The following is a 13649-nucleotide window of genomic DNA, read 5'->3' as shown; positions in this document are numbered from 1 at the left end:
CACCATTTTAAAAATTACATTTTTAGAGGATTTTTATTATGTGGAAAGTATAGAATAGTGTGTATATAAAGATGGTCTTTGTTTTTGAACGTACATGTGTATAATATATGTAAGTTGAACAAATAAAACTGCTGATACATAAAACATGTTCATGGATGGGATCTGTCCCCACCTCAGGGCTGGGGCCTGACCCATAAGGGAAGGGATCAAATCCTCAAATGTCAACCTGGGTTGGGGTGAGATTTCGGGGTGGTGATTGCGAGCTGAAACTGACCTTTTTCCTTCTCCCCTCCTGCTTGAGACCTTTGTGCTCAAGCAGAGAGGGGCAGAGGGTCTCAGGAATGGGGAGCCCCCTGGTTCTTTCGTGCCCACCTTCCAGCCTCCACCTCCAAGAACTGGCCCGCCTATCTATCTATCTATCTATCTATCTATCTATCTATCTATATCTATTTAAAAAAAAACCTTGGGCATGTGGTAGGCTTACTGAATGGGAATCAGCCATCTTAAAGTTGAATATCCTGTCAAGTTTGTTTCTGTTCTTCTTGAGGCCTGGGCTGAAACAGCATGAATTGGTTGAAATGAAAGTATTTTTTTATTCAATTTAGTGAGGTGTGTATGTGCATATGTGTTATTCCTATAATCCTAACAAGGGAAGAAATTGGCAGCTCCACATAATTTGGTTTAGAAATCAGCTTCTAAAAAGTCATCCTGAAAAATGATCATTGGACAAATAATCTCATGGTCACTGTGACTTTTAAAGAAAATCTTGTCACTGTCTATTTTCAGTTATTGATTCCTTCCAGAAAAAAAAATCATATTTCTTACAAATTACTCCATGAGAAAGTGTTTACATTTGCCTATAGTATCTAGTGTTGGATTATTCAAATCCTCTGATGACGCAGAATTTGGTGATGATGCCAAGGCTATAGAAGAAGCACAAAGATTTCTCTTCCGAGACCCCTAACATGTTTGAATGCTTTAGGACTTGGTCCTGAGCCCTTCGCTGTCTGCAGCCATCTCCTCAGGGAGGGCACTAGTCCCGGGCTTTAAAGATCATCTATCTGTGTGTGATGACTGTGTGTACCTCTCAAACCCAGACCTGTCCCCCGGGCTCCACAATGAGATACATGGCAGCTCACACTCCCTATAAAGGAAATATAGAAGCTGTGATTGCTGGTGGTCACTTGGATGTCTCCAAGCTCAGTAAAGGATACCGGCTGACCAGGAACTTAGAATCTTTGAGTCCTTTCTCTTCTCTACCCACCACTCTAGAAAACAATGCCTGTCAGATCTCCCATCAGCTGCTGTTTTAATCTCTAGTGCACCACAGCAGCCCTGCCTCAGTCAATTTTCCACTCACCTGCTGCAGTGAGCACTTTCTGACAGGCTGTCCCAGAGTGCTCTTGCTCTTCCTTCCCCACATTGTTATATGGCAGCCAGGGGTCATCTTTTCAAAAATCTGCATCAGAGTATTTCATTCACCTATATAAAATCTTCAGTAGGTCCTTTTACACTGAGGAAAAAAAGATCTGAATTATTTTCCTAATCTTCAAGATTATATTCTAGGAAGCTGAATCATCTAGAGGGGTTTTTAAACACATATGTGCGTATATGTATATGTGCCTGGACCGTCACCCCCAAGATTCAGTTTAAGTTGATGTGTGGTAGGATCGAGGTGTCACTTTTAAAAGCTTCCCCACGTGATTCAGATTCACAAGAACGATTGAGAACCACTGCCCTGTACCAGTGATTTTTAAAATTCGGCATGCATCATAATTATCTGAAAGCTCTTTCAGCAGCTCTCTGCTGAACCCTAGAGTTTAAGATTCAATAGGTTTGGGGTTGGCTCGGGATTTGCATTTTTAAAGAACAAGTGATGCTTATGCTCCTGCTCTAGGGGCTCAGTTTTGAGAACCACTATTCAATAGGCTCTGGCTCTTTTCTTTACAGCCTCATCTCCTACCATTTTATCCATGCTCCCTGCAAAGAGCCACACAGATTTTCTTTGCATAATTCAGATATGTTCAGTTCTTTCCACCAGTAAGTCTGATTTGGGTTCCCTCTGGATCTTTGAGTGCTTGCCTCATTTTTATGACTCGGGTCTTAGTTCAAATGTCACCATTTTATAGGAAAGTATTACCTGGCTGCCCTGTCTAAAATAGAGCCTCCCCTGTCACTCTCTAGTTGATCATCCTATTTATTTCCTTTGTAGGAGTGATCCTCATCTGTAATGTTTTTATTTGTTTACTTATTTCTTGCTCATGCATCTCCTGTATGCGTCCTGCACTCCCCCTATGCTGTAAGTTTCACAAGTATCAGGACTTGTTTACCTGTATACTTGTGGGTGTATGCATGGGTCAGTCATTGGAGCTGTTTTACCTCCTTCACATACATGTATTTTTTCAACAACTAGTCCCTGGCATCTAACTTGAGGGCAAGGCACGGGTGTAAGGAGTGAATGTGTAGCTGGAAACCCCAGAGTCTAATGAAAGAGTCAAACAAATAAATATGTATACCATGGGCTTCATAGAACCAGACTCACTAGTCTGATCGTCACTGCCCTGGGAAGGAGCTAGTGAAGGACCCAGAGAGGCCATCAGATGTTAGATTAGTACAGCTCTCTCTATAGCATAAAGAGAGCAGATGTCTGCCTCTCCCAGGATTCTTTCTGGGTTTTGTTGTTCTGCTAATGTATTGGGCCAAGGATATGTCCCTTCTTCAGAGAGAAGCTCACTTGTTAGGACCATTCTGCTCCCACCTTTATTATGAGGCCACTCTTGCTTATACCAACCATGTTCCTTTCTTTTTCCTGGTCCACTGGTGGAGAGTGGAGATTTTGCCCCCAGCAGACTCTTAAGTGGGTCATATCAATCCATGAGTTAAATTAACTCCAAAGTCACTTTGACCTCAAGGCAGAGAATTCATTGCATATTAAGAGACTAAATTCAATGGTAATAATAAAATGCCCACAAGAGATACTCTAAATTTGAATATTAATTCTATCTCATTATCAAATTCCCAGGGAGACATTCAAATCCAAAGATTACATTCCATTTTAAATTAAAGTCCGAGATATTAAAGTCAGATTCTCTGCCGTATGAGTTAAAATTCAAAGAGATTGAAGTTTAAAATGTATCCTCTCTGATTTCTTACTCTGTGTAGTCCCACCTGGAGGGGCTCCTTATGCCTGCCTGTGTTCAGGACTGCTTTACCTGCTGTAACCTGGGTTAGGGTCTCGCAGGTTCACAAACCCCAGTACTGAATCTCTGACATGCCTCACTTCTGAAATTTGAGAAGAGTTAACAGGGCACAGGCTTATCAGAGCACTGCCCCCACACACACCAAAGTTAGACAAGCCAGTTCTCAGTCTGCTAATGGTTCTCCCCAAGCAAAAGTGTGTCCGCAGTAACCAGCACTTAATAGTATTTGCTGTCAAACGGCAGAAAGTCTGTGTTGTCTGAGGGAGTTTGAGGGAGTGTGATGCAGAAAGGCTTCATTTCTGCTTCTCTAGGCCTTCATCTAGTCTGTGACAGTTGGTGGCCTGTGACATTCAGGGGTTCTCTCCTCACTCTTTTTTTGGATCCTGCTTCTTTGAGCAATTCCAGTGAGCCAAGCCCATGTTTCTTCCCATCCTAGGCTTTGTGGGGCCCAGTCACAGTTCCTGTTCCAGAAACAACTCAAACATCTACCCCATCTCTGAGAGCAGTTAGGACTGGGTGCATTTTCATTTCCCTTTAGATCTTCTTATCCTGACCTTCTAGATAATTATTTTCCATTTTATATCTGGCTAATCTATCCTCTAAGATTTCAGCTTCTACTCCTTAAAAAATAAATAAATAAATAAATCACTCTTCCTTCACCTGAAGCAGCCTGATTGCTTTCTTCTGTTTTTGTTCTTCCACTGTTTCTGCTCTGACAGTGAGACTGTGCACTGTTCATGCCATTCTGGCTCCCTCTTTGATTTCCAGAGTCAGAATGCTCCAAAGACCTTTTGAAATCGCAGTATTTAGCGGAGTTTATTTCTTGTACATCAGAATAAGAAGACTGTCTCTTTGTGTTTTTTTTCTGGTCTTGGGATCTACCTAAATATTCTCTTACCATGTATGACACTACAGTTTTCTGGCACCTAGCCTTTTCAAGTTAAAAAGGTTCTCCAGTTTTCTGAGAATTAAAATATAAATAGTTGCTAACCATTATCAGATGTTTTTTTCTGTAATATTGAGGTAATTCTTAGTACATTAATGAGGACGATTACACTGTAGATTTTCTAGTCGATGTTAGGATCGTGGTGCGTTTTTATAGCATGTTTAATTTGGTTCATCTAATACTATTGGTAGGATTTTTTTGTGAGGGTTGGGTGGAAGGGGGTATATATTCATAGTTAAATTGGCCCGTAATTTCCTATCGTGGTCTAGCTAATGCTGGTTTTGAACCAAGTCGGAGTAGACTTTTAAAATGAGTTGGGAAGCTTTCTCTCTTGTTCTGTTGTTTTGGAACAACTTACACACATAGTAGATTATGTGGTCCTGAAAAACTTTGTGGCACTCACTTGGAGAGCCTTTGGGTCTTTCTTTGTTTTTGTCACTGAGTCTTGGGTCATTTTCATATCTTTAAATAATTTAAGTATTTAAATTATTCTAGATTTTTATTTATTGTGTCAACACTGGTGTTTTCCATTTTCCTCAGAGATAGCCATTACACCTAGATTTCTTGCTTTTTTTCATAAAATTCATAATATTTTATTCTATGTTTTCTGTAGCTGTTTATCTCTTTTCATTCTGTTTATTTAAATAGATGATTCTCTTTTCTTCCTTCATTAGCCTTCCTGGGATTTTTAGCATTTTATTAATGTTCGTGAAGAACTCCCTTTGGCTCTGGTTCACCTTTCTGCAATGCTGGAACTTTCTGCTGCGCTGACCCAAGACTTTATTTATTTATCCATGAGAGACACAGAGAGAGACAGGCAGAGGGGGAAGCAGGCTCCCTGCAGGGAGCCTGATGTGGGATTCGATCCCAGGACCCCAGGATCACTACCTGACCTAAAGGCAGATGCTCACCCACTGACCCACCCAGGTGCCCCTAGCAGGCTTCTCTTGCACAGTGATACACACATGAGTCCGTGGAGTAACATCTCTAAAATGCAAAAGTGCTCAGTCTGGAATTCCATATCCAGCTAACATATCCTTCACAAATGAAAGTAGAATAAAGACATTACCAGACAAATGAGAATTTGATGTTAACAGAGCTGCGCCCTGAAGGGTATTGAGGGAAGTTGTATCAAATGGAGGACAATGCTGCCAGATGGAGACTGACTGTACGAAGAAATGAAGGTACTGGAATATGGAATAGTTAAATACGTGACTAAAAACAAAATACCTTTATCCTCACTTTCAGATTTATTTAAAGGGCACCAGCCCTTGAATCAATCATAACAGCAGTGTATTTGGGGGTGTATAGCAGATGTAGAAGTAAATGTATGCAAGCAGTTGCCCCAGTGTCAAGTGGAGCATCCAGTTGTGAGACTCTTACACTGTATGGAAAACAGTGTAATATTGTTTGTTGATAGACCACAGCGAGTTAAAGATGCATCCTCTAAACCCTAGAGCAACTGATTTTAAAAAAGGAGAGACGGTTAGTAAGTGGCACAAGGAAGCTCCGGCTGACGGAGGCTGGGAGTGAGCAGCAAAGGTGGCAGACGTTCTGACCCTGGTTTGTCTGTGGTTGTGCAATGGCAGCTGCAGTCTGCTGCAGGTTAGTCATAGCTCCACAAAGTTTGCTTTAGTAATTGGAAAAAGAAAGTACCAGAGGGGTAAACGTGAAGGGCTGTGTGCTCCACTGTAGGGGCTCCTTTCAGGGTTTCCACTGGGTCCCAGGCGTTGGCTCACTGGGTGCTCTTGGACTCGGCACCGGTGAGAAATTCTCAGCTCAGATGCATGTTGGAATCGCTGGAGGACTTTGTCCAACTCTCCACGATTGGGACTTTCTTTGTTTGGGGCTGGGCCACAGGACTAGTACAGTGTGAAACCTCCCAAGTGATGCCAGTGTGGAGCCAAAGTTGTGAACCCCTGGCCTAGCCTTGGGCTTTGCATTCTAGATTAAAGATTGTCTGCAGAATGCAGAATTTATAAACATCCTGGAGCTTCCTGAGTAATAGCACCATTACTTTTTCCTCTGGTAGCAGCAGCAGCTTGGTCGTGAAGTGCCCAGTGTGAAGTTGCACAAAACACCATGGAAATGAGCACAACATGGAGATGAATGATACTGTGTGTTTGTGGGACTCAGCTCATGAGACAGCCAGGAAAAACATGGGCCTAACCTAGAGTCACCATATCTACAAATTTCCTGGTTTTAGAAATGTAAATCTTAAGGGCACCTGGGTGGTTCAGTTGGTGAAGCATCTGCCTTCAGCTCAGGTCATGATCCTAGGGTCCTGGGTCTGAGCCCCATGTTGGGGCTCCCTCCTCTGCCTCCCCCGCCCCCATTCATACTTTCTCTCAAATAAAAATCTTTATCAGTGTAAATCTTTATATATTGGAGCTTTGCCAAGGCACAGCTTGTGTTTGGTAAAGGAGTGCCATGTCCAGCCCTTTGCAAGTATGGTGGTGAAGGAAACCTTCAGAATCTCTGAACCAGGTGACAGCAATACTACAAATGCTGCTGATTACGATTATGTCCAGATTATGTATGGGGTGCTGTGCTGGATGCTTTCTCACGGATCTTCCCTGTAATCCTCTGAGGTGGGTGTGACCCCCTTGTCACATGAAGTCTAGACTTGAAGTTCAGAAACCTCCACAAGGTTCCATGGCTGAAAGGATGAGCTGGAATTCTCGGGTAGGTCTGTGCATCCAAAGTATCCTCTGTCCCTCCAGGTGGTCGGGGTGATAATGGAGTCTTGACCCATGGGCAGGTGCACCCACATCTCCGACTGGATGGATGGTCCTTTTCATCCAGCACCACCTTTGGGCTCCAGGCCCTGTGCATGGCTGTTAGCATGCCTGAGGATGGCTTCATCCCCACGGAGATCTTGTTGGAGCATTGTGGCACCCCTGCTGGTCATTGATCCACTTCTGAATGAGGATTCTAATCATCTTCCTACTTGTGTCTGTATCTGTTTTGAGGAGTTGTGTTGTGAACACAGTTTTGCCAAATGTCAGTTAAGCTCGATTCACTATATACTTAATGGAGATTATGTCCTTTGTTAGTATCGCGCTCTTGCCTTTCTTCGGGTTCTTGGATTTTTGCATTTACCGTTTGATGTGAGAGCAGCTAAAATAGTTGAGGCTCTGTTTTCTGTCCATATAATACATTTTCCCAGAGGAGCTGAGATAGTATAGGTGGGTCTACTTGGCAGAGTACATTCTCTGGGATGATTGGCCAAGGTGGGAGGGAAGAGTTAGCAAATCAGTTAGTTGTCCTTCTGTTTACTCTTTATTTCCAGGGGCTAAATGTTCGTTTGTTTAAGCCAGATTTTCTGTCTTGTTGAGATGTGTTACCTTGTGAAAGCGTTGACTGAGCTTGGCTCCTTGATATGAACTACAGCTTGTGACTCATTTATTATAGGTCTAGAATCAGTTCCCAACATGTTAGGTAAGAAAACAAACAGCTTCCTTGTTTTATGAAGTGTGAACAGAAGAAAACTTGTTAACTTCCTAATTGTTCTCCCCTGCCCCAGACAGGAGCTCCATACGCGTAGCTGAAGCGGTAAACTTGAGCTTGGTCCTAACACAGTCGTATTATCAGCCACTCCTCCTGAAGGGCTGGCATCTGTGTGTTCTTATCCCAGGGACGTAACCTGAGTTCATTCCTAAATACGTAATTGTGTATTTGTCATAATGCCACTGTCATCCTTGTCTAGAGATCATTTATGTTAAAAATGTTTAATGAATCTCTGTAAAAATTTATCTTGTCTCATTTCATAATGGAGCAGCATGAACAAGAAATTCTTATCTGGGAAAGCATGCCCTCAGTTCAGCCACGACTCTAGTGTACCCATGATCTTCAAGAGCTCTTTAATTCACCCTTACTGCATGTCTGAATCTCAAACTTTTGCACGTTATTTCATTTCCTTCAAAGGAAATCTTAGCATTTAGCATACCTGAGAATTCTACCATATCCCCCTCCCCAAGAAAATGAGATTTTTTTTTTTGCATCAAATAATAGATCCTGGATGGTTTTATTTCTCATACACAAAAAAGGTTTTTGAAAATAAATTTACTGTTTTTTCCTAATACAAAGTAGGATTGTGAACTCTCAGCTACATGTAAGTTCTCCTCCTGCTTACTCCTCCTTTCAAGAGCTCCACTCTTGCTCCAGCTCCTGAACCCCATGTTAAAGGTATCATGAGCTCCTGCCATCACGGAGCACCGGCCATGCGCTACTGTGTAGCAATCTATTTCCTTCTCACAACCACCCTTGGAAGTGAGCCCCATCCTCCCATTTTATGGGCAAGAAAACACAATCTCCAAGGTTAAATAACATACCCAAAGTCACGCAGCTCAGCAATGCTGCAGAACCAGGCTTTGACCCCAGCACACTGGCTCCACGGTCCTTGCTCTTCATCTCAGTGCTGTGCTGCCTGGCCAGTCCCTGGAATGTTCTATGTTCCTTCTGAGCTCCCAGCTTTTGCACATGCTCTTCTCCCTGCAAAACATTCTCCACAGCCCCCTTGATTTGTCCATTTAGCCACTTTGAGCTAAATGTTACTTCTTCAGGGAGGCCTTCCCTGTGTCAGACACCAAGCTCTTCTTGGCACGTTCCAGAAGGATTTAGATCACAGATTTGCTAAGGCCTGGAGGGCCAGTTGGTATTCCTTCATCACTATGCCAGTGACCAGGCGGTTGCTCCTTTTCTGGATCCCTCCTCTTCACCCCAGGGCAGAGGCATTGGAGATGTCATTGTTAGCACCCCAGTCCTGCTAGTTGATGCGTGGCAGGTATTGGAGATGTGCGGTGTAAGAATTGCTTTGGGAAGCTTTGAATATAATCTCAGGTGGGGCCACTACCAGTTTGGCCATAAAATTTCCACGTGCCATTAAAGTTTCCCCACCAGTGCTCCCCAGATTGTCTGTGCTGAAGAACCACTCATCTTTTCCCCAAACCATCCTGGACCAATATGCTTATATAATACAAATTACAGAAAAATAAAAATCTTAAAAAAGACATGGAAGATTCAAACCTAAATGTTATTATAAGATTCAGGGGACATAGCATAATGCTATTAAATTTTTAGCATGGTTTCGGACCTTTTCCTCTCCTGGTCGTTTTCGCAGACTGCCGATGGTCTCCAGACCACTTTGAATAGCACCCATTAGTTAAGTGATCCTGGGGAGGGTACTTGACTCATGAGCCCCCCCTTTCCTTTCTCAGTAAAAATAGAGCCAGTGATGTTTACCTTGGTATCATCAGAATGAAAGGAAACGTGAAAGTATTTGTTGTTGCCTTGTGTGCTAAACGCTTATTAAATTCATCTCTCACCCTATCTCTAGTGCCTAGAAAAAAGTATAGAAATTAGATGTATTGCCTCTCTACCTTTGTGAAACTGAGGACGGTCAGTGATCCTTTAGTGGGTGTGTGCATCGCATGTAGTTAGAGGTCTGCTTGCTGTCTTCCACCAGGACATGTATTTACAGACAGTCCCCAACTTATGATGGCTCAACTTAGGAATTTTTAACCTGACGATGGTGTAAAAGCAATAACTCATTCAATAGAAACTGCACTTAGAATTTTGAGTGTGGATCTTCTCTGGGGCTGGTGATAGGCTAATATGCTCTGCTCTTGTGACACAGGGCAGCGGCCACAGGTTCCGGTCAGCCACACAATCACAAGGGTCAACAGCAACTGATTCACCAACAGCCATGCTGTACTCTTCAGCCTTTCTGTCCCACTTTCTGTACAGCAAATTGCATGAGATATTTAACACTTTGTTATCACATAGGCTTTGTGGCAGATGATTTTGTTGTACTGTAGTTATTGTGAGCATTCTGAGCACGCTTAAGGTCAGCCAGGCTAAGCCGTGATGCTCAGTAGGTTGAGTTTAATAATGATGGGTTCAGGGATCCCTGGGTGGCGCAGCGGTTTAGCACCTACCTTTGGCCCAGGGCGCGATCCTGGAGACCCGGGATCGAATCCCACATCGGGCTCCCGGTGCATGGAGCCTGCTTCTCCCTCTCCCTGTGTCTCTGCCTCTCTCTCTCTCTGTGTGTGACTATCATAAATAAATAAAAATTAAAAAAAGAAATAATGATGGGTTCATTGGGACATAATCCCATTTTAGGTTGAGAAAGATCTGTAGTTCATCTGATCCTGGTAATGCTCACTGCTACTTGCTGTTGCTTCTGGGCAGTTTGGAAATCAGTGTTTTTTAGAAATTGAAAAATACACCATGAAATCTTGGTAGTATTTCTAATTTATGTGTGTAAAATTGTCATCTGGATTTGATACCTCTTTTTTATGCTGAAAATCTTAGTTCCTAGTAACATTAATTACCCCTTTGCTTTAAACTAAATATATAAATAACAGTTCAGAATAAATTAAGCTGAATGCTGTTTGAAGATTTCTGTGCAGTTCTCTGAACTTAGGATACATCTCACCAGGGATGTAAAGTCAAATACTCTTTTAGTTCTGTAAAATAGTGTTCTTTGTTTTACATGTCATCAGATTAATCTACTTCTCTTTTCTCTTTTTATAAGTTTGTGAGTTTAACTTTTTTATTGAGGCATCATCGACATATATTACGTTCAGGTATACAACATAATGACAATATTTGTATATATTGTGAAATAACACTGTAAGACTAGTTAACATCCATTTTAAATTTAATTGTCAGAAATTATATAAAATATATTCAGGATCCCAAAGTCAGAATTGTATAAGCAGGTACATTCACAGAAGCCTCGCCTCCATTTCTGTTTCTCATGCCTCATTCCCTCCTCATCCCTTGTGGATAATAACCATTATTAGCTTTTTATTTAACCCTTCATTGTGTCTTTTGGGAAATAAAAGAAAATTTGTGTATTTCTCCTCCTTTGTGACCTAAAATGTTCACATTTTGCACTTTGCTTTTTTTCACTTAATGCTAAATCTGGCAATCCCTCCATAGTGGTGCACTGGGTCTTCCCCACTCACTTTCACAGTTGCATCTCCTGCATCGGGCCATAATTCATTTGACCAGCCTGTGTGAGTGAACATTTGAGCTGGTTCCAGGATCTTTGTTGTTATACATTGTGCTGTACGCAACATCATTAGTTATCAGAGAAATACAGATCAAAACACCGATAACACAGCACTTCACACCCACCAGGATGGTTAAACAAGTGTCAAGAAGGATGTGGAGCAATTGGAATGCTTATGGGTTGCTGGTGAAATAGAAAATAGTATAGCACTTTGAAAAACACTCTGGCAGTTCCTCAAATTGTTAAGTGAAGAATTACCAAGACTAAGCAGTTTTCCCTCTAGGTATATAGCCGGGAGAATTGAATGTAAACATCGACTCAGAAACATGTACACAGATGATCCCAGCAGCGTTGTCATAATGGCCAGAATATTGAAACACCTCCATTGTCTCTCCGCAGATGCATGGATGAGTAAGATCTGTCCAAACACTGGAATATTATTTAGCCATAAAAAGGAATGAGGTGCCAATACATCCTTCAGCGTGGGTAGACCTGAAAGCATTGTGCTAGCTGAAAGAAGAGGCCACATGTCAAATGATCCCATCTATCCAAAACGTCCACAAGAGGCAAATCCATAGACAGAAAGATCAGTGGTTGCCAAAGGGTGGATGGAGGAAGAAATGAAGGGATTTCTGGAGATAATAAAAATGTTCTAAAATTAGGAAGCAGTGATGGTCGTACAACTATGTGAATAAACTAAAATCCCCTTTAATGTATACTTTTAAAAGGTTGAGTGTTATCATGTGTGAATTGAATCTCAGTAAAACATAAAAATATAAAGTGTGCTGCAGTAAATAACCTGTGAAGCATAACTTCATATGACAATGCTGTTTGAGGTGATGTCCTAGGACTGGGACAACTGGGTCAGAGAGTGATAACATGTGCGCATCTGCTTCATTCACCATGTGTAGCCCCTCCGCGGGCGCTGTGCCACCCAGCACACACTTCAGTGCGTGAGGATGCCTAGTTCCCCATCACCCACCACTTTGCCATCCCAGTGCATGAGAAGTGGTATCAGTGTGCTGACCGTTTGCAAGGTTGAACTATGCACTTAGTAATACTACTAAACTATAATAAACTCAAATCCATTTGGAGTTTATCTTGGTGGATGGTATTGGGAAGAGATCCACATTATCCTATTTTATATGACTTTCCAGTTGCCCCAACATTTTTGAGGAAGAATGGGGAAAAAAAATAAAATATCTGCTTTGTTTATATGTCTATTTTAAAATATTTCTGGGGCAACCTGGGTGGCTCAGTGGTTTAGCACCTGCCTTCAGCCCAGGGTGTGATCCTAGAGACCCGGGATCTAGTCCCACATCGGGCTCCCTGCATGGAGCCTGCTCCTCCCTCTGCCTGTGTCTCTGCTTCTTTCTCTCTGTGTCTCTCAAGAATAAATAAATAAAATCTTTAAAAAAAAAAAAAAAAGAACTGTAACATTCTTTAAAAAAATAAAATAAAATATTTCTGGGTTGGTGTAGGCATTTCAGAAAGAAGTTTCGCCTGATATCCAAAAGTAGAGCGTTCCTCTGAAGACTCATAAGCCAAAAGGGCAGGAAGGAAAAAAAAATTACCCTTAATTAACATGGAGAAATGTTTTGAATGTTTTCATTCCCAAAAAATAACCTACCAAATCACAGGTAAAACCAATATAACACTGACAGATCATAAAAGCAGGAATGATACGATAAACACACGCAGCCTGTGTAAAGTAGAAGTAACGTATGTACGTAGTGTAACTTAGCAGAATCAGGAAGACTGAGCACACTGGAAGGCTGAGAAGTGGTGAACACGGGTATCAGGCTGAGTTGTCGGGGGTTGAGGGGGTGAGAGGTGCAGGAGATTGGACTGGAGCAGCGGGAGGAGAGAGGTCATCCGTTAATTGACCTCTTATCATCTGACTCCATTAGGGCAGGTCAGTCACTGATGCCTACGCTCTGTGTCTGCCTGCCTCAAGGTTGAAGGTCACGTTTGGAACTCTGCTGCAGCTGATGGGGTGGCTTGAAATACAACAGTGTGCTGCTGTATCATAGTGATGATACGGAATAAAAAAGAAAAACAAATCCTCTATAATCTCTGACTATGATCCAAGCTTTTTTTTCAGTGTATAAATTTGCCTTTTCCTTTCTCTGCAGGTAAACGAGCTGGATGGCATTCCCTTGATCCTAGACAGCTGCAGCATCGATGACAGCAATCCCTGTATCCTTCGGGAGTTTTGACCATCCATTCACAGTCAGGGGGCTCGCTGGGGCTCATGGAGGATACGGCCAGCTGGCTTTCTTGTGTGCTTGTCCCTCAGAACTAAGCCACTCTCTCAAAGTTAGGGTGCTCTTGTGGTCTTCAGTATAGTGAGCTAGAGTGTTCACAACAAGTGGGACATTCTAAAATAACCTTCTCCTCAAAAGTGCCTTTAAACTCTGGGGATAGAGCGCCCATCCATGGTTCCAGTGTGTGCGGCTGGGCGCCAACGTCGCCTTAG

At 42.3% G+C, this 13649-nt stretch overlaps 1 protein-coding gene across 1 annotated transcript in view; it reads left to right on the top strand.

Annotated features, from left to right (window-relative positions):
• Nucleotides 1-13649, top strand: part of ATXN10 (ataxin 10) — a 163049-nt gene that overhangs the window by 122615 nt on the left and 26785 nt on the right. Inside the window, exon 10 of the mRNA XM_077914113.1 lies at nucleotides 13306-13369. Within this exon, the coding sequence (XP_077770239.1) occupies nucleotides 13306-13369 (64 nt within the window). The remainder of the gene's footprint in view (nucleotides 1-13305; nucleotides 13370-13649) is intronic.

Source organism: Canis aureus, chromosome 11 (genome assembly GCF_053574225.1).
Source record: "Canis aureus isolate CA01 chromosome 11, VMU_Caureus_v.1.0, whole genome shotgun sequence".
In the NCBI taxonomy this organism is placed as follows: Eukaryota; Metazoa; Chordata; class Mammalia; order Carnivora; family Canidae; genus Canis; species Canis aureus.
The sequence above is the reverse complement of the archived record's forward strand: the minus strand, read 5'-3'. Positions and strand labels throughout refer to the sequence as shown.